Source organism: Stegodyphus dumicola, chromosome X1 (assembly GCF_044657685.1).
Source record: "Stegodyphus dumicola isolate Sdum_Otavi_A_Nest chromosome X1, ASM4465768v1".
Taxonomy (NCBI): domain Eukaryota; kingdom Metazoa; phylum Arthropoda; class Arachnida; order Araneae; family Eresidae; genus Stegodyphus; species Stegodyphus dumicola.
The window spans coordinates 94,300,744-94,323,270 of record NC_140780.1 but is presented as its reverse complement, the minus strand read 5'-3'; the positions used below and the strand labels follow the sequence as shown (position 1 = coordinate 94,323,270).

The following is a 22,527-nucleotide window of genomic DNA, read 5'->3' as shown; positions in this document are numbered from 1 at the left end:
TATGCATTGCTTATTCTTATTTACTTTCTCCGTTGGTATATTTAATATTTAATCGTGAGTAGCTTGTTGCTGTGTGTTTTTGGATGTCTTTCTTGCTGTTTATACTTACTTTATATTAATTCCAGCTCTCAAATTGTCCAATTGCTTATGAAAAGCGAATTTAAGAATTAAATTTTAAATTAATAAGTTGGATAAACTACTCGTCTTTCTCACTTTCTTTATGGCCTCACTTGGAATTGAATACGTTTTAAAACCAGTTTATTATATTTTTGTGGATGTGTAATAATATACTATATGAAAGCAATCACCATGTAAAGAAACTATAATTTTCAGCTCAAATAAATTCTTATGCTCAAATAAAAATTTCCACTAGATAGCTTATTTATGGTCTTTAGGAAAACAACTCATCTTTGTTTAGACTAAAGAGAAATATTTTATTTTAGATACTCCCCTCTTTAGGAAAAATAACATGTTGAGATACCATAATAAAAAGATGGCGCATATGCCATATTACAGGTGATATTTCCATAACTTCCATAAACGGAGAAAGGAAATGAAATGACAAAAATGTCATTAAATATTGTTATGTTATAGAATTCATGTAAAGAAATAAAAATTCAGATTTATGCAGTATAATTTCATAATTCTTAAAATGCTTCGTAAACTATTGTAAAGTTCACCCAATTCACCAGGAATTGAAAATTTACGACAAGGCTCATTCAGTTCCCAGTAGCATTTTAAAAGACGCTCATCATTGATTTTCTCATTTTCAGAAATTTGTATGGTTTTTCGGTATGAGGAAACTTTAGAGGAATAAAACAAGTGAAAAACAGCCCTATAAGTATTTCTTGAAAATAAAAATCATTTATATGATATTTAAGGGGAAAGACATATGTAGATTGCATATGAAATAAATCATAAAGTTTAAATATAATAATAGGATGAAGTGAATTCCTGTTAATGAACGCAGATTAGTTAGGAACCCCCATACAGGTAATTTAATTACTGGATAACGCCCGAGAGCTGTTTAAGAAAGGTTTCCTTTACTAATGACTACGCACAACAGTTACTTCCTTTGTTAGGGATACTCTACCCGATAGCCATCTGCTACTGCATTTAGCAGGTTTAAAACTCATCTGCATTAGCAGGTTTATTACCAGGGTAAACGATGGCTTGTTTTTTATACATGAGGATAGATACCCCGAAGGATACCCATGAGGATATGTACCAACATGTACTCAGAAAACAGACATGCATCCAGTATTTTCTTCTGAGAAACAAATTTCTATATAAAATCATCCATGATAGTGATTTTAGTCCCTCGACTACTGTCCAGCCATACACCCTTTCAGAATCCATAGTTATTCTCACATTATTTTTGTAACAAGAGCTTACATATTATTAAAAATCTTGATCATTTGATTATTAGGGTACACGAAATCTATATACAATTGGTTAACACTGTTCTAACTATGTTTGAGGAAATACTGGGCTTCCGCCCAATATTTTTGTTATGCTATATGAGACAGAATAATAGAGAGATTTTATTCCAGTTGGATAATATACAGTGAGACAGAACAATCACATAAATTTGGAAAAAAGGGTTTTTATTGACGCATTTGATGTCAGGAATAAAAATTAGTAATAAAGAAAACTTAAGGATCTGGTGCAGAATTTTACTGATGTAAGCAAAGAAACCTTTCCTGGATTTGTTCTTTTTCCAGAAAATAAAAATGCTTTCGCAAATGTCATCTAAAACGTTACATATCGAATTTACTCGCTATTCCTCCCTCCTCTTTTTACCGCTTGAAAACCAGGAAGAGAAAAATATGTGCTGTGAACTATTTCTAATGAAACGGCTTAAATGATAAACACATTAAAAAGCACACATAAAGTTACACTAATATTATTATATTATTTATATTAAAGGACAAAAGTTTCAAAAGTATTCTTCTTATTTACATAAAGTAATTTCCTATTTGTGCCTATATTTTACATTGTTATCCTAATTCAAAAGTTTCTAAATCATACGCTGAAAAAAACTGGGGGGAAATGTGAAAGTAGTAAGCTATATATTTACTAATTGCTAAATATTTATATTCAATGCAGAAAGCCTTAAAACGAGAAAGCTTTTAGCATGAATGAAAAATAACTTATATTGTTCCAGATGTAAATCAATTCCCATTTTTAAACTCATTGCATATTAGAATTGAGAGAAAAAATATATTCATCTTATGCGCCCACTTTTCCTTATGCTTAAGAAAAACTCTTTTTTTATGTGCTGACTTACGTTTGTCTGCGCTGCAGAAAATTTACATCGAAAGAAATCAGCGAATCTCACAGTTTTAAAAATCAGTACAAAATGCAAAAGAAAACAGTGGGGTTCTCGTGTTTAATGTTATCCAAATAATATGGGGATTCTCGCATTAATCATTCACCTAAAATTTTATGTAAACAATTGTATTCCTCTCCATTCAAAGCAAATTATTTACCTCTCCTGTACCGCCCAGACGGGAAAGTGGTTAGTGACTCTGACTGCCTTACCAAAGAGCCCGGGCTCGAATTCCGGAGAAGGCATAGATGTAATTTATCCATCCCTTCATAGGAAACAACGGTGGCCCGCCTGTTGGGTGCCTCCATAATAAAATGACTGCCGCCTCCGGCCTTAAGTAGTGGCCAACATCTATAATGGCTAGTACCGCCAATTGGAGGGAAAATAATTAGCCTGTTTATTGCAAACATGATAGTTGTACAACATAATTTATTATTGCCATTGTAATTTTTTTATTTAAAGCGTTTAATTCAATAATTACACTCTCGGCTGCAGTTTTACGACTTCGTTTTCTTTTGATGCTTGCACGTTTCTTATGAATGCACAACTGGGTGGGAAAATCTGTCTTTGAATTTCAGAAAAAAAAAAAAAAAAAAACTTAATATATGGCTTTTGACCACACATATTTGAAACAGCTCTTGAACCTATATGTCTTACTGTTAGGACTCATTCATAGTAAACGAGTTTCGTGTGTCAGTATGCGTTTAGCAAATTTCTCGAGGCAATTTTCGCTTTCTTTAACCTACAGATAGAATGAACGAAGTAAAATTAATCTAATCTTTGAAACAAAGTTCACGTGGGTCATTTACCTTCCTGTTTTGGTCCACCTATTTACTTGGAATGGCCGATATTTGAATAACATTGCTACGATTTTGCCGGAAGACACAGTAGATGTTTCTTTTCTAGTACTTACGGAAAATCACTATGCACGTAAGTGCTGATTTCTGTTACTTTTTCTACACATACACATACTATTTCACTCATTCGTTTGCCCAAAATCGTAAATTTACAAATAAAAGAAAAGAGAGCACTTTATTCAAAATGTTACAATTTTAAGCTATTACCCTTTTTACATTTATAAGCGAAATCTTAAGAATAGATACTTCTTTTTTGCTATATTTCTCCTTTTTCTATATTACTCCATTTTCTTCATCCGATGTCTTTCCATATAGGAATTTTGAAATGAAGATTACACATGTTTGATGCTCTGTATTTTTCAATTTTATTTAGTCTACTGAATTTAATCAATTTTCTTTTAAAATTAGCTTAATCTAAGTCCTTCACAAGACACCAATTGTCAGTTTTTACCATACTAAATTATCTCTCAAAGCCCTAGGTTCTGTTCTATGAACTTAACATGAAGTTTGTAGAATCCCTCCGCATTTTAAGAGCTAATGCTTTTTTTATTCCCTGAGGCTCGAATAATACAAGAATAACCTTATTAGTTTCTTATACATATATATATAAACCGCAAAACCTGAGTAGAAAGAATGACAAATTGCACATGAAAAGTGAAATTTTAGAAAATTTATTACTGGAGTATTTTTATACAAACCAGATATGACTTTCCTTTTTATGGCACTGGAAACAAACTTATATCCAGTTTGACTGCAACGTTTTTAGAATGCAATGTTTAGGAAAAGAAAGAATTAATCATTCTGTAAAATGGACGAAATCATGCAAGATATCAATTTGGGCAAATAGTTTCAATGTTTAAAAACTATGAAATCTGGAAAAGCCACCTTCATAAAACCTAAAGTAATAAAAGAATAATATATTCGACTGTAGTTTTACTGTGATTACGATTCCTTGTTTATGCGGTAAACATAAATTCATTTCCGAAGTTTATTTCTACTTGTGCACTATTTTTCTAAAACTGTTCTTACTCATCTACACCTAGCTTTCACTCATTTGGTAGTAAGATTAATTAAATTTAGACTTCGAAGTGACAAGTGATTTAGACTTCGAAATATTATTCTTGTTATTATTAGTATCACAATCATCATTATAACTTACAATAATACTTACTGCTAATATGAACTCTGTGTTGTTAGTTTTCCACAGAATTTATCGATACATGGTCATCTTGGAGACCAAAAAAAAAAAAAAACCATATTTCAAAGCTCCATGAAAATCATTTACAAGATGCACAAAACTAATTCTTTATTCAAATTTCGTTAAATTTATTGTATAGAAAACTTTACTTAGAGTAATAACTTATTTTCTTCATCGATACTTTTCAGTTTAAAAATAAAACAAAGTTTATCGCACCATGTAAAAAAAAGATATGATATAGTTATAAGCTCTTTTGTTATTTGTATAACACAGCTGTTAGAGCCGCTCTAACAGTTATGCCATTCAGTTTCCATACACACAACCACTCACTTTTAATACACATATGTTTTTTTATGAATAGTAACTTTAATATTAAGAATCTGGTAACATGCTTTATTGCATTATCAAACTTGCATCAAAACTGAGATCCTCTTGCCCCCCTTTTTTTAATATTACATCTTTCTAAACGTTTTCGAATCAAATTTAGATTTAATGAGAGACGAGAACTCTAACTTGCAAAACATACAATACTTTAAGCAAATAGAAAAAAAGTTTATTAAAACATCCGAAATTAAGGTTTTCAGAAGCATCCGAACCAAATTTTCAAAGAGAAGTGGCATTTCATTTTAAAACTTTAAATGTGTGAAAGGAATAATTAATTATTTTCATTATTCTCAGTATGATTTGAATGATTTTGTGTTTATCTATCTCGAAATGTTCGGTTATATATGACATATAAGTAAGCAGATAGCTACTAACGACATAAATAGCATGAAATCGTGCTAAAAATTAGAACATTTCAATAAAGCATGTTAACATTTTTCTTGTTATATTAAATCTCATTATATGCATAAGATGATTATTACATATTAAGGCTTTTCGTCTTTAGGGTGACCTTCTTGTTAATGCATTTCCGACACGCCTAAAAGAACTAAAATCATTCGAAACTGAAGAGCATTATAAACTTTTATTCCATCATAAAACATGCTTTTCGTAAGATAGAAAGCTATACCATTTTTTAACCGATGTTTCTTATACTTATTAAAGGCAGTCGGATTTGCCAATAAATAGAAAAACTTCGCTCAGAATTTCGATTTCGGTCAATAAAATAACATCCAAAACAAAACTTTAACTTTTTTAATAAAAGAGTCATATTTCTAACCACAAAATTTATTACCGATTGTTGTCTAAATTCATTTTAAATCTATATTTAGAGTGATTGAAACTTCGAACATATACATTTCAATAATACTTTTCGGTTGCATGTTATATACGTAGAGTATTTAGAATTTAAATTCCAAATGATGAAATAAGAGGGAGTAGAAAGGTTATTTTCAGGTTCCTTTTATTTTCACTGGATTTTTCTAATCTTAAGTTGATTTTCTGGGTATTCCAACAATATTAAGATATTTATCATAATGAGGTACTAGTTTCTGTCTCCCAGCATTATTACATAAATCTGCTAATGATAAAACCCAAATGTAAAGTGGTTTCTTGTCAGCGGCATCATCGAAAAAACTTCGGTCATCAAGAAATGCGCTGAAATTCATAAAAAGATGAAAATCCGTTGGTTGCAAGTTTTATTTCTATTGGGATGGAGAGGTTACTAGTCTTATGTAATCAGCTTGCTGCCAGCGAAATATCTTTATAAGCACTCCTCAGGTTCTCCTTACCATTGTAAAGCTCATGGCACTTTCCATCTCATAAGCTGAAGATAAATTCCACCGGCTTCACCTTCCTTACATACGAATTTTACAGCTGCAGGCTGCTTAACAGTTTAAACGTGTAGAACTATGTGTTGGTGAAATCTTTTATTTCCGAAATGGCTCCTGACCTGCTTGTGACCGAGTAATTAAGACAGCTGAATACTGGTAGTTTGACCTGGCTTGGATTCAAACCCAGGCAAACGGGCTGACTGCGTGGTTGGTTTTCATGGTTTTTACGGTGTGTAACGTGAATACGAGCAAGTTACCTCAGAAAGTTCTTCAGGAAGGCAACCTTCCTTTTAAGCAGATATCACTCGAGACTTTGCTATATTTAAATAACCTAACCAAATGTAATACCAATGTATAGAATCGTTGCTACCGAATTAAAATGGCAGTATTTGCTAACGTAATTTACAGCAAACGATTTCTGGATATACTTGGTAAATTGCAGTGCAAGATACAAATTAGAAGTTTTCGTTCAGAAAGGAAATATCCACCATTGCAATACTTTAGCATTTTGTTTGGTGCCTCTTATTTATGCTGATGAGAATATCACAAAATTATAGTTATTGTTCTTTTACTAAGTTAAAAAAAATTTGTATTATCTTTCGTGTAACTAAGATGTTTACACAGGAAAGTTCTTCGAAATGATCCGTAATTTTATGAATTGCTGTGATAGTTCCATTACCATATCAAGTAATTCCTCTTTTAATGTAATATCAAGATTTTATTTTCTAATTTCGAATTTGTTCTTATAAAAAAATTATTTGATAACCCTCTAAAGACGTGTTTCGTTTTTTTGAGTGTGAATGCACCCGCATGAAAAACAAATTTTAATCCACTTTATTTCGTTGATGTTTTCATTATCAATGAAAGGTATTGCAACAAAAAAAGAAAAATAATTAATGGACTGGCTATGCACCCATTATATTGAGAGAACTGTAGGCTAGGGAAATACAAGTATTAAACAGTTCATCTATCACATACATTTATGAATTGTGGATTATGGACTTTAATAGAAATAAATGGTGTATATGCTGTAGGTAAGCGGCTGTTTGTTTCTTTAAAGTCTTAGGAAGTGAATCTCCGTATGTCTGTTTCAAGTAAACAACTTAATTTGAAACAAGCTATTCATTTTTGCCATTGTGCAGCAATACAACTTTCAAGCTTTAGGTAGTATTTGTGAATAATCGACATACGTAAGTGAGGCACAAATTGACAACTTAGTTACCCATAAAACTGCTAATGGAAGTACCGGGGAAAAAAAGTATTTATTTTCTATAAATAGTTTTAGTAGGTGTCAAACGCCCATGTAGTCAGCCGATTCGCCGGAACTCGAACCCCGGACCGAACTACAGTATTCAGCGGCTTCACCGCTCGACCGCTTTTGGACGGCACAACCCGAATCGAACTTGACGGTACTAGTATGGTCCCTGCCACACTTGTAAGGATCAGCGCATAAATCCTAGTTCTAGTTACTGAGGAGGCATTTAATTTTCGCCGTGACTAGGACGTACAGACGCCGAGAGATATCGGCCTAGGCAGGCGGGGATTCGATTCCGTTAGCCGTATGAGCAGGACCAGCACCCCCTGGATTCACAATAAAATTCAAATAAAAAGTACAAATTAAATATACAGATACAAAAATACAGTTGCAAAATAATAGGATTAAAATACAGGCTCATAGGGAAAAAAATAAATAAAAATAAAAAATTAAGTATTATGCATATACAGAAGAGGAAATGTTAAATACATTTGATTGTACATTATTTGATAAGTGTCTGTAATAGGGACTTATGTAAGTTTTAGGAGTAGAGTTATGTTTCTGAGAATGTGGAACTGCATGCTGACTTAGTTAGTGTATCATGCCTTGAGAGTTTTGGTTAATGAGGAGAGCACAAATCTTGGCCCATTCTCTTGAGCTTGTTAACAACTTTGCAAATTGTATTTACTGCCGGTTTGTGCTTTATAAGGAAGCGGTGATAAGCTTCACTATTGTTGATGGGAAGAGGGAGGGGATTTCCTGCTGTCAGATGGCATTCAAAAACATAGTGGTCTGGGGAGCCTTCCGCTGGGGAGGCGCATATGTCCGTGGTTGTTATGCCATGTCTACTGAAGTAGTTCGGGAATGGGCCGTGTTCCGTAATATAAGCCGTAAGAGGAGCTATTGCAATGTTGCTTCAGTGCTGACTTTTGGGAGGTAGCTGTATGTACGTCTTCCAGTTGTGCAGTGCGTCCAGTCTTCCTGCCAAAGATTTAGGCCTTGACCCCGTAATAGCCTTTTGAGGTAGGAAGGAGAGGCTGGGATTGTGATTTTTTCAGCTTCTGGATCAGTGGCTGCTTGCTTGGCCGGACTATCAGCTGCTTCATTTCCCTCATTTTCTGCATGTGCCTTGATCCATGTTAAGGAGAGATGTTTCTGCGGGTTGCGCTGTAAAAGTTGTTGTAATTTGATGATCGAGGGCGAGGTGTGGTTGTGATTATCTAGTGCTAGAAGTGTTGACATACTGTCAGTGAAAATTTTCGCCCGTTCTATATTATTATTGAAAATGTAATCTACCGCGGTTATAATTGCCTGCACCTCCACCTGGAACACACTGTTGTTTAAGTCAAGGCGTCCTTTCCATACATGGATTACCATAGCAAATTGCAACAACAAATGTCAAAACGGTAAAACGAATGCAATCTGCCCTTGTATGGCCATGTAAACGCTCTTGTTAACATCCTAAAAAGCTCCCGAGGCGGCCTCTTGAGGCCTCAGGGAGTTGTTCCTGGTTAGTGGAAGGCGCGGGACACATGCCTGTTTACCTCTGTTAGACATCAGGCGTCCCCGTCCTCCGTTACCAATCAACCAACCCCCTGGATTCTAGCATGGAGGTAAGAAAAGACTTTCTTCCTTACTTCCTACCTCCATGGATTCTAGGGTTTAGTTGTAGGGGGTGTTGACCCCATACATTGCCGCCACTGCACTGCGCCGAGGTGGATTCTTAGTGGGTTATAGCTGCGCAGGTAAGGGAAACTGAGATCAAAGATTCGGTTCCTCGAAATGGTCGGAATTGGTTCATACGCAGAGAGGGATCTGCTATATAACATGTATAGGGGACAGGATTGCCGTGGAATTCGTACATATTTAGCGCACTACTCTCCGATTTTTCACTACTAATGATTTTCCCTGTTCGTCCGAAGCAGTACGCCATGATAATATCGTTGTTTGTCAGCTCGAACAGAATATATTAACTGTTCGAGCTGAGAGATAGAAAATAAAGTTGCAAGCGCCAGTATTCAAAACCTTCGCTTTAAATAGTCTTCGATCGAATTTGCCTCCTGGTGATTGCTGACGGAAAGAAGTTATACTAAAGATTTAAACCGCAATAATTGGTTAATAAGCGTAAAATAAAATGTACTGCCTGTCAACGTTGGTTTCAGAAATTCAGGAATCAAACTGTAAAATAAATTTCGTTTTGAGCATTCAACAGTGATTTTTGAACGGATTCTGAACCAAGCCCAAGCCATATCAAATTTCTCACATAAAACTGTCGAGGAATTAACAGAAATGTTATTCATACACAAAACAACGGTTAAAAAATAAACGCATACACCTGGGTTCATAACAAAAATGGATCAGTGGTTTCCTACATCAGGTGAGGAACAATACGCGTCTTTCATTGCTTTTCCATTCCAGGCATAATTTGCCCAAATGTCGAAGGCCGCATAGCAGAGCCTACTTCGCTCCAGGAATAAATAACTCTCTTCTAAGTCCTGGCTCCACTCACCTAAAATGTTTGCATTCTGACAAGGTTTTGTTAAATTTATGGTGGGAAATGGAGGGAATAATGCATTGCGATTTTGTCACACGTAACCAAATCATTATACTTGCATATACTGCAAACAGTTGAACAAATTAAAGAAAAAAACTGATACTTAAGCGGCTAACACTTGTCAGTCATGAAGACAATATCTTTCACAAGAATAATGCAAGACCTAATGCTGTTTAGTTATTAGGAAAAACTATTCATCTATGGATTATGGTTGAGAATCATATTTAATAATAATCAATTATAAATTATCCTCAGATTTTGTACCTTTGAACTATCTTTTTGGATCACTGCAGAACTTGTTGACCCTTCAAAACTACGATTATGCGCAACTTGTGAAAACAGTATTACAAGATTTTTTTTAATTCTCAACCAGAAGATTTTTATAAAAAAAACATTAATCTCTTTCAAAGCAGATGGCAAGAGATCATACTAAATGACAGTTATATGAATGTTCTGCGTTTTCTCTTATCCGCTTTTCTTTTTCGAAAAAATAAAATAGAAGAAAAAAAAATCCGAAAGGTTTCAGATTTTAGATTACGTCCAAAGGGCGTTTTTTTAACATTTTGTGTGTTACCTTTATTTATTAAATATCATAGTCTTCGCAATTAAACCATAAAATTGAGTTCAAGAGCAATATCGCAAAATAATTTTAAATTGAGCATATCTTTAGAACTTCCGATACACAGCAGATAAAAATGTTTCTCTATACAACGTTGCCATTGCTCGCTTTCAAATCGTTGAATTTGTTATTAAAAAATTCGTCAAAGTTTTACAAAATATGAAATCCATAGTAAAATAAATTCCAAATTTCAAATTTGGGCTTCCAGATGCCCATATTCGCAGTAGGATTACGTCATTCAAAATTTAATGGCTCTAGGTACCGTTGTTTTATCACAATGCAAGAAACATACATACATTTATGCAGATTCTTCATTATTTAATTTCTTCAAATATAATATAGGGCGATAGTATTTGGTGGCAACGAGTTGAAAAGTGATACGCCGTTTATAGGGTTACAAAGTAAAATCGCAAAGCGAAAACAATAGTCCTTCAGGTACACAGACCCTTTGGACTAATTTAAAAAAAAAAACTGAAAGGTTTCAGATTTTAAATTACGTCCAAAGGGCGGTTTTTTTTTTTTAAACATTTTGTGTGTTACCTTTATTTATTAAATATCATGTTCTTCGCACTTAAACCATAAAATTCAGTTGAACAGCAATATCTCAAAATAATTTTAAAATGATCATATCTTTAGAATTTCCAATACACAGTTCTGCGCGTCGGAGATAAAAAGGTTCCCCCCCCCCCGTAGAGTGTAGCCTTTGCTCGCTTTTAAATCGCTGAGTTTGTTAATCAAAAATTCGTTAAAGCTTTACAAAATATGAAATAGATAATAAAACAAATTCTAAATTTGGGCCTCCCAATGCCTATATTCGGGTGGAAACGTACGTTATTTGAAATTGGATGACTCTAGGAACCGTTGTTTTATCACAATGCAAGAAACACACATACATGTATGTATTATTTAATTTGTTTAAATAGAATACAGGGCGATAATATTTGGTAGCAACAATTTGAAAAGTGAATCGGATATTTATAGAGATGATGTGTATGGTGTATTTAATTATGGGAAAGCACACTAGGGCTATCTGCTTAAGGGGAGGGATGCCTTCGTGGAGGACTTTCTAAGGGAACTGCCTCGCATACACGTTACACATGGGGAAATCCACGAAAACACCCATGCAGCCAGCCCGTTCGCGGGATTCGAACCTCGGACCGAACTACCAGTGTTCAGTGACTTTACCCCTCGGCCGCTGGTGAGCTCCATTTATAGAGAAACAACGCAAAATGACAAAACGAAAATAATACTTCTTCAGAAAAAAAAAAAAAAAAAAAAAAAAAAAAAAAAAAAAAAAAAAAAAAAACATTATGCGTCAACCCAAATAACATGTCTTTTTCTTTGTGCTTAAATATAATTGCCTGTAAGCTTATGTAATAGTTGTTTCATGTAAAGCACATTTTCTCACAGTATGTAATAATTAAAAGTGAAAAACACTCCAAAATCTTAAGAAATAGGTACAACCCATTTCTTAAGATTTTGGAGTACAGTTTGCGTATTTCAATTATCCAATTTGTTTATTATGAGTGTAAAATAAACTCCTCCAAATACCTATTTATCAAGATGAATATATTTTCCTTTCTTCTTTGTATGAAGGCATAGATATAAAGTAAATATTTAGAAGTAAGTAAACAAACGTATTTCGAAACTGTTACAATAAGAATAGTAGAAATTCACTCCGGTCGTAAAAAACACACTCTACGAAAAAACATTGAATCTCATTGTCTAGACTAAACAATGGATCGCGTTTTGCCCACGTAAAAGAGAAAATTCGCATGAACTTTTGATTTTGACCTCTTTTAAATTCAAAGACATTTATTAAGCAAGCATCCTAACTATTCAAATGTATCCGAGAAATCTTTGAAATCTGAAGTTAGGAATTCATGTGCATATTACATTAATCTGCATAATATAGTTTTTAGGTTTAAAAAGTTAATTTAGAATTCATACTAAACTGAATTTACAGCATAACAGATTTAGAAAGTTTCTATATTTTTCTTTAATTATTTAAATCAAGATCTTAGTGATCCGTTTAATGTTATTTTTAATTTGTCTAGCCCGTTAAAATGGAAGTGGTTTAGCCTTCAAAATTCTTGACGTTCTTATTCGTCGAAACGTTTATTGATAATATTGTACACAATCAACTTCAGCTTGACTTTGTTTCAAGTATATTCTACACAAATCCCTGAATATCAACATGTACAGGTCTATTATTTAGAATTAACCAGTTATTTATAATTTCAGACTTTACTGTAACTTTTCCTTTTCCGTATCCTCACCAAAAATATAAATTAGTCGGAGTATTTAAGCTGATGTTTTTGGATTGTAAGACAGAGAGTATTTCTACTTCTCTAGGCCATGTTGCTAGGTTCTTCAGCTCCAATAAGATTGTAATTAATTGGCTTTGCATTATTGCTGCCGACATTTAATTGTTGAGCCCGCTAGAAGTTCTGAACCAAATTAGTTTTAAATTAAGTTGCGTAATTTTTTACTACTAGGTTAAATTTTAATTTGAATTTTACTGTTACTTTAAATTACATCGCCACAAGTGGTGATTGATCTTGTCAAGCACGAGAAATGCGTTCTATATTCAAATTCTGGTTTAATAAAAAGGTTATTTTAATCTTCTCAAGTCTTTGTAGATAACATCAGACCACGCGATAATTCGCTCCAAGTTTGATAGGATTTGATTCTAGTTAAAGCTAAAGAAAGTCAAACTCCATAAATATCTTATTCATATTTACTGCAAAATAAATGAAGAAATAGAAAATTTTTAAATGCAGAAAGAGTTAAAAATAAAGGTAATCATCATATTTACTCTCTTGAATTATTTATAAAAATTAACCCACAGGAAATTAAAATTAAATTCCGCAGAAAAAAGCAATAATCTAAATGAAAACAATGGTATGCACAGTACCGTCAATCTATGTAACTGTAAATTGTGTAGATTAAAAGTTTAATAACTAACTATAACCCAAAAGAACTCATCAGAGGAAACTTTGGATTTCTAGAACAAGTATATCCTTTAGTCTTTTATACAGAACCAGAATAAAAAGCATCTTCTTTGAACCGCCTGATAGACTGCCATTTTGCTTTTCCAGAAGCCATAAGATCTTTCGTTTATCCTTGAATTTTTATTTTTTTATTATATCTTTATATCTATTATAACTTTATTTATTAGCGTAACAAAATATGCGAATTAAAAACAATGTATGTGCTCATCAATAGTTTATTTTTTTATTTTACTTTGAAAACAATATAACTGAATAATGTATAAGGTATTTCTCCCGCCTTCTTAGCATGCATTCGTGGTGTAATGGTCAGCACACTCGATGCGCATTCGAATCTCGGCGAGAGCAGTGCTCATTTTTCATCTCTCCTGCTTCGAAATAACCTAATGTTCTACAGTGGCGTCCGAACTAAAAAAAAAAAGGTGGTGGATGGTGATTCTCCACCACCAGGATTTGGCGATTGGGTCCCCTAATCCCCAGTCGCCCTTTAAAAGGGGGAGTATATAAGGCATATCTCCTGCCTTCTTAGCAAGCCTTCTTGGTGTAATGGCCAGCAGATTCGGCGCGTATTTGAGAGATCCAAGGTTCGATTCCTGGTGAGGGCATTGCTCATTTTTCATGTCTCCTGCTTCGAAATAACCTAATGCCTCTACAAATGACTTTTACAAACATTTGCATCATTAGGGTAAATATGAAAAAACATTTCTATCACATAATTTCGCAGATCGGTTACAAAAAAATGAGTTACTGGCCATCTAGTCACAAGTGATGTCTAGTAATAACATCAGCAATAAAACAAAACAGTTGCTATACTTTCGTTTTATTTTTGCTACGTTTATTTATAAAAGAAAATAATGAAAGGAATTTTTATATCATTTCATAGTAGATTGTTGTAAATTTCACAGTTCTCGATTTCGGATTTGTAAAAAAGAAATTACTTTACAAATTACAAAATTCCACTTTTTGTGGAGATGAAGCATTTAATTTGTTATTTCTTCTAAGAGCTGATTTAGTTTGGAAAATTATTTTCCTTAAAAAATATCAGAGCTCATTTTAGAGTCTTTTATGTGTAAATAACTTATTTTAAAAAAGTTAGTTTGGTAGTTGGAAAAAAGAACTATCTCTTAGCTTATGATCATAATTGGCATGCTTCTGAACTAAATAGTCAATCAAAATTTCTGCTTCTAATTAAGACAAGTTGAGAATTTTTTTAATCCAGTATTAAGGAATGAAATGAAATTAAAGAAATCCTCATGCATCATCTGGTGTAAAAGTCATTGTTAATTATTTTTTGGAATTTTTAATTTCCACGTGACTTTTAGTCTTTCGTGTTACTTTCAAATTGCCTAATTTTTAAATAAATAATTGCAATTATTATTGTAATTTCTCTTGAAAATTGTCGCCCAGACGAGAAAGTGGTCAGTAACTCTGGCTGCCGTACCAGAGAGCCCGTGTTCGAATCTCGGAGAAGGTGTGGATGTAAATTGTCTGTGCCTTCACAGGAGGCAACGGTGTCCCAACGCGTACAATGCTAGTGCCTGCCACTGGAAGGGGAGGGGAATCTCTTCAAAATTTATCTTGGACTGTAATGAAGGTATAACTTATGCCTAAGACTGTTAGGTTTATTTCTAGAACTTTGTGTCGCATATTTAGCCTATTACACTATATCTGAGTCTGACTAAACAGAACGTAGAAATTTACAGATTAATTATTAATTAAAATAATGATATAGAAAGCATTTTAAAAGAAATATTGAACTAATTGGAGATTATACTCATGCGCAATCGTAGGCAATGAAATAAAAGACCCGATAAACTTATATGTACCTTTAAAAAATAAGTAAATATTCATATTAATGTATAGCATTCTGAAGCGCATACCTCACCCCATAAAATATTAAGATTTGTATTAATTAATAAACTTACTACAAGTGGTTAAATTAAAAAGATCTTGAAATATTTTTGTTTTGCCCTTTTTAATTTTATTGCATCAAGTCCTTACACAAGTGCAATCGAAGGCCACTCATCAAGGTTAAACTGAGAAAACTTGATCCTCATACCACCCAAGTCAACTACCTGATAAATTAATATGCTTTGAAAAGACTTGCAAAAGTGTGGGAAGCTCAGATTTACTTACTACTACTAATAATTATTATTGCAAGCATTTAATGAGAAAATATCTCAGTAACTTTTGTGATAAGATGCACTGTAGTATTCTGCAAGTGCGTGAGTGTATGGGCGTACATGCATCACTCTGTACTTACCAAGGAAAAAAAACACGTGAAGGACTTCGTAGTTTTAAAACTTTCTTGTAATACAGATATAAAGTTTCTAGTCTTAGTTTCAGGTTTTATGACCTACATAACGCGAATAATATTAAAGAAAACATTTCTGAAAGTTGTTTTGGTATTATTAAGTTTAGCGTTACATACTGTTATCTACATGTATATATATATATATATATATATATATATATATATATATATAGTTCCACTAATTTTTTGCGGTTATTCTTATGACATTATTTTTATGCAAATTAAACAGATCTTTTGTCCCTGATATAGATTACTGAGAGCATGTTCACATATGTATTTCACTTTTAATGTAAGCAAGGTTATCTTTATACCTGTATAAGTTCTTATAAATAATCTGAAGCTTACTGAGCAATTTATAAGAAACACTTATCTGCTTTTAAAATTAGTTTCTTCATGGACGTCTTGTCAAATAACATCTTGAAATATGCAAATATTTACATTCAAAAAGTTTTTTCGGTGTTATTTTCGCTATTTTATTCTTAAAATACTAGTGTTCTACAAAATAAACACTTTAACAATAAGCTGAAAATGAAGTAATTTTAATATTCATTGCATTGTTTAAATATTTAAAATTTTCGCGAAAACTCTGAAGTGAAAAAAACTAGAGTGAAATATTAAAACAATAGAAACATACTGCTGTTAGTAATGTATTCTCTTTTTTATTTTCTAGTGGTGATCATCACCTCTTTATATAAACCATCCCTCGCACATGACAGGAATGAGCAGCAGTCTGCAACTCCAAGCCTGCCAACAGTTACCGTTCGTGGGTTTCTAAATTTCAAAACCACCGTAGATGGGACTGTTATTGTATTCACTCCAGCATCTGAAGCTGCACCACCCGCCACTGAACCAGAACCAATAAAATTATCGTCTGAAAAACCCAGTCCTTCAAGTTTATTAGAGGATGAACTATTCAGCTCTCAGAAAGCAATGCCCGATGATGTTCAAGATCTATCTTTTGCTTCACCACCACAAAATTCTTTAGGGCCAATTAAAACACAAGTTCCTGGTTTGAATCTGTTAGATAATAAAATGAGGGAGCCATTCCTTCAGCACATATCAGACAATGCTGTTTTACCTTCCACAGGACAAGTAAATAACGATCTTGACAAAATTAGAAAAATTCAGTCCTCACAAAACCAATACCCCACAGGGCTAGTTACAGTCCTTGGAGGCACATTTGTTGACGGGCCTTCAACAACTATTTATGAAACAAAAGTGATTGGTACTTACATTGATGGCAAATACGCACAAATACTTCAGAGTACTTCTCATATTGTTGCTCCTTCTCCATCTGTTCCTTCAAGTTACTCTTTTGGAATAAGTTCTGTTTCACGAGGCCAGAATAAGGAAACTCCGCAATTATCTATGGATACTTTTAAAATGTTTTCACCGTTTTCTTCTACGGCATCGATGGATTCACCAATTCCTCAAATAAAACTGTCTACCAGCTCCATTATTAAATCGATTGTTATAAGTCCTACACCAGTGATTTCTGCATCTGGAGTAAGTAAAACTGTAAATAATAATTACAGTAACAAAGTTTCTTCCCAAAGTGCGAATGTCCTTAACTCCCTCTCAATCATTGAAGAAAAAAAAATTTCAAGCCCGGCAACCCTTAAACCAAGTGAAGCTAAATCGTCTCAGAAACCACTGGAATCATCGTTTTCAAAAATGGAATCAACAGTTATACGTGATACTGAACTACCTACTGAATCCTTGGAGAATGTTAGGAAAAGCAGCGTTCTTTCCGATTCATCTCGTCTACCTATTATTTCTACAGTTATTCGCCTTCCAGATGAAGACAACACAGTTGTTGCTCAGCCCAAAAGTCACAGGAATAGTACTTCCAGAAACCGGTTTCTGTCTCCTCGCAGACCATCTCAATCGGTTAGTATATTTTTACTGAAAACTCTTTTGTGTATGACATATTTTCAAATTTATAAATAATGTTTACTGTGTGTATATATGCTGCTTCTAAAATTCACTTCGTAACAAGCCGTGTTGGACAACAAAATTTTTCTTTTTCAAATGGTCGGAATTCTTGTTCGTAAAGTAAGCAGTTGTAAATTAATTAATTCTCTTAAACTTTCCTTATTAAATTATTAGATCGTTTCAAATCATATTAACAAATTTAAATTACATAATTACAATGCCATAGCTACAACTATAAAATGATACATTTAATGTTGTACAAATTTTAATTACAAAATTGTTGACTTCAAAATATTCTACAAAAATGAGATTTTACGTACATTATTCGACATATTATAGACATCTTCTATATATATTGAACTATAAATAATGAGGTGAAACAAGTTAGGCCATATACTCATTTCTCAAACATATCTCTACAGGATACGAGGGTAGTAAGCTAAATAGTCTTGTAAAATTTTAAATAGCAGTTAAAAGCTAACTTAATACAAATAATTAGGTGTTTTTTTAAGTGATAGGCATAATTATATAACTTTCAACTTTTGTAGCTGTAAAGAAATTAACAAATTTGTGGAGTCATTAGGTATTTTTGAAGCAGAAGACGTGAAAAATGTGCATTGCCCTCGTTGGAACTCGAACCTGGACCTATCGAATACGCATCGAGTACGCTTCCAATTGCATCATTAAGGAATGCGGAAAGGTGAGAGAAAATACTTTATATACTTCCCTTTTAAAAGTGCGACTGAGGATTAGGGGACCCAGTCGCCAAATCCTGGTGATTTTGGCCACCAGGATTTTTCATCACCTTTTAGTTCGAGCGCCGTTTTTTTAAGCAGGATACGTGAAACTTGTGCATTGCCCTCGCTGGGACTCAAACCCCGGACCTCTCGAATACACGTCGAGTATGCTTCTAATTACACCACGAAGGCATGCGGAAAGGCGGGAGAAAATACCTTATAATACTTTGTCATCTATTATTTATATAATAATTAACTGCACATCCATTTGACTTACTAAATTAAAATTCACTTTTTATCATATCATTAATTAAGGTATGTTTTATTCCAGTAAGCATATACTGTTACTTTTAATTTCTTTGTACAGAAGAATGTTGTTTATTACTTCTATACGCGATATTTCCAAGTTACCCCCTAAAATTAAACGTTCTGAGCTTCTTAATAGCCGGTCCATGACATAATCTTTTTCTTTCAACCTATATTGTGTGGGGTCAGATGCGTGGCTGGTCAGATCATGATGAAAAATCCATCGTAGCTAACAACAGCCCAGGTAAAATTAAATGCACACTGCGGAAAAAAGGGGGGCAGTTCCATATCTCTCGTTATACTGAGCTGATTGACGAAATTCAATTTGCGTTTTTCATGTCTCGAAAACGCGACTTAGGATATGTATTAGATTTATATATAGTATTGTTCTAACATAGGAATTTTGACACAAAATCGGACGTTTTCTGAAATGGCATGCCATTTTTTTGCCATACTTCGATTTTACGACTCAAATTAGGCCAAACTACCAAGTTTTGTAAAAATCCCACAAGTAGTCTTTAAAAAATTAGCTTTCAAAATTTTAGCTCCTTAATGTTAATTGAATTTGATATATATTTATTAATATCTCTTTTTTTTTATCAAAACTTATAAGATATTTCTCAAACCTTCTTAGCATGCCATCGTGGTGTAGTGGTCAGCACGCTCGACGCGAACTCGAGAGGTCCGAGGTTCGAGTCCCGGCGAGGGCAGTGCTTATTTTTCATCTCTACTGCTTCGAAATAACCTAATGTCTCTACAGTGGCGCCCGAACTAAAAATGGTGGCGGATGATGATTCTCTACCTCCATTGGGTTCCCTAATCCCCAGTTTCCATTTAAAAGGGGAAGTATATAAGGTATTTCTCTCACCTTCTTAGCATGCCTTCGTGGTGAAGTGTTCAGCACGCTCGCCGCGAATTTGAGAGGTCCGTGGTTCGAGTCTCGGCAAGGGCATTGTTTATTTTTAAAGTCTCCTGCTCAAAAAAAAAAAAAAAAAAAAAAAAAAGTCTCTACAAACTTACTGCATTCCTTCTTCCAAAATTCGAAATTTAGGCTTAATAAAAATACAATTCGCGCAGTTTTTAGGATTTATTTTTAAAATTTGTATTTTTAAATATTTTTTATATATTTTTTCGAAAAACATTTTGTATTATAAACTATCAAATTTTTAGCATAATTTTAAAGTAGATGTCTTTCTAAGTACACATGTAAAAAGTTGTTATTCAAAATTTCCTAAGATATACTTGAATTTACACACTTCGAAATTTGGCATATTTGTTATAAGCGATAAGAACGACAAATGTGGTTTAGGCACTTTGTTAAAATTATTAAAATTATTATTAAGTATAAATGATGACCTTTTTTCCGCTCGTGTACAATGAATAAAAGGAAAGGAAAATAGGCTGCTATAAATTAAGAAGTTCATCAAGTAAATTATTCTTGGCGCAAACTGAAAAAAAAATGTACCAAGATAAATTTTTGAATTTCTAGTAAATTTTACACCAAATTTTACAAAATTTAATATTTAGGCATAAATTGAGTCGTAGAATAGAAATACGGAAAAAATTGACATGTCATTTGAAAAAAGTTCGATTTTGTGTCAAAATACCTGTATTAGAACAATTCTATGTATAAATGTAATATACATCCTAAGTCACGCTTTCGAGACATGAAAAACGCAATTTGAATTTCGTCAATCGACCCAGTAGAGAACGGAAAATCTAAACGTGTCCTTTTTTTTTTTTTTTTTTTTTTTTTTTTCTCCGCAGTGTATAAGTCTACAGTAATAATTATATTAAACAGCACATCGGTTTGCTGTGATAATTTCAGATTTGCATGCTATCTTAAAGATCACACCATCTCCTTTCGCTTTTCTGATGAAAATTATTTTAGGTTTTTGACTCGAATTATACCATTAACATTTGATAATATCATAAACGACCAGACTGAACTTTCCCCTCTTCTGATAAAACAGTCGTTTTCTATTTATTTAACTTCGGCATTTCAGCTTTCATTTTAAGTTCATACTTTATAATAGTTTTGTTTAAACTATTAAACATTTCTATTTAGCCTTAGAATTTTTGTTTTTGATGCATAGGGCATTTTTAATAGACATGGAACAAGCAATTTGTCTCCTTGATACATCGTTTATTGTTTCCAAACAAACACTATTCTTATATTTTTATAAATTCATTTCCAGTTCTTTAATTTTTACAATAATCGTACTTTTAGTTTTGCTCTATTTTGCATAGTACCAACAACTCAGTTAATTAATCTAGGTATGTCCCTATTGCATTTGTTTCTACTAACTTGAAATAAGAAGTTTATTATTGCTCTCTGGTTAACTTCTTTTTCTAAGCTATTTTAATGTAATATACGTTTCAAAGGTAGACCTTCAAATGATTTGAACAGTTTGCTACGTCTGGGTGGTTATGATTAAGGCATCTAATTAAGGTCTTTTTGTGCCCTTTGCAGCACATTCTAACAAACATAAAATGCTGAAACTTGAATACAGGTAATTTAGATCATTAGAAAAGGAAATACCAAGAAATGTGAATCGTTCAAATTTTCACCACTAGGTGGCTCTTTTCAACAAGAATTTTATTCAAAACAGAAATATGCAAATTAGAAACTACTGGTCTGAATAAAGGATGGCCCATTATTACTAGGAAACTATTTTGTTTTGGCTAATATGGCTCTAGAGAAGAAATAATATGTTATACTCCTCATATTATTTTATGAAAACATCAGTAGTTAGTCAGCTGCATTGCGATAGCATCATAGTTCGAAAGGACTGCAAAAAGAGTCCATGACAAGACATAGCTTAACATAGATGATAAAGAAATCAAAAGAAAGTGAAGATTTGGGTTTGGTTCTTGGAGGGAGGATCCAGTCCAGAAGAAGTTGAAAAAGCAGTTGTTCTTGTGATTGAGACATAACGTTTATTCTCGATACTCAAACGCGTATGTTCAGTGGAAGTGAATTGTAAATTCCCTTAGTCTACTGTTCCAAAGATTTTATGCACCTTTTTCAGTGTAATATGTAAATACCCTATGGTGCAAAAGTCCAAGCTGCAAGATTCGCAAAGATTTTGTTTACTGACTTCTTATGAGAATATTTGTTGATGAAATTATCCCTGGGACATTCTATGGGCAGACTAGGCACATTTTACGATAGAAAGAACAGAAAATGTTCAGAACTCCCATATGGTGTATCTTAGTCTAGAAGCTGTGCATTAAATTCGTTGCATTCTGTATTGTGTGACCGCGTGGTGCATATTTATCCCAGATTTTATTATTTATTTTATTTAGTATTTCGTTGTGCGGCTTGTAGGGTTTCATTCGTGTGAAAGTTTAAATCATTATCCTTCAGATCCAACTAGCCAAATTATCACTCCGTCTGAATTAATATGGAAAAGTCCTGATAAGTTTAAAATAACTTTTTTTTTATTAAAGCTTTAAATTAAACAGAAGGCAACACTTGTGCATACAAATTACTTTCGTCAAAATCAAGTATTTAAAAGAACATAAGTTGAAGTTCAAATTCCAGGCAACTTAGTCAGAGACTACAGAAAATGGTCTAGTTAAGCTGGCTCAAATATTTAATCTGGCATTTTAACATCGGTTAACGATGCCAAAAGTAATTTGCTTTAACCATTATTAATTGGCAGAGCTGGACGATTGCAAGCCATACTGC

General features: G+C 33.2%; 1 protein-coding gene and 1 non-coding gene across 2 annotated transcripts in view; both read left to right on the top strand.

Annotated features, from left to right (window-relative positions):
- Positions 1-22,527, top strand: part of LOC118187422 (uncharacterized) — a 79,443-nt gene that overhangs the window by 38,417 nt on the left and 18,499 nt on the right. The window contains exon 2 of the mRNA XM_035357642.2: positions 16,526-17,745. Coding sequence (XP_035213533.1) covers positions 16,526-17,745 — 1,220 coding nt within the window. The remainder of the gene's footprint in view (positions 1-16,525; positions 17,746-22,527) is intronic.
- On the top strand, positions 19,471-19,543 carry TRNAS-CGA (transfer RNA serine (anticodon CGA)). Its single transcript has one exon. It is a non-coding gene; the product is annotated as a tRNA-Ser (tRNA).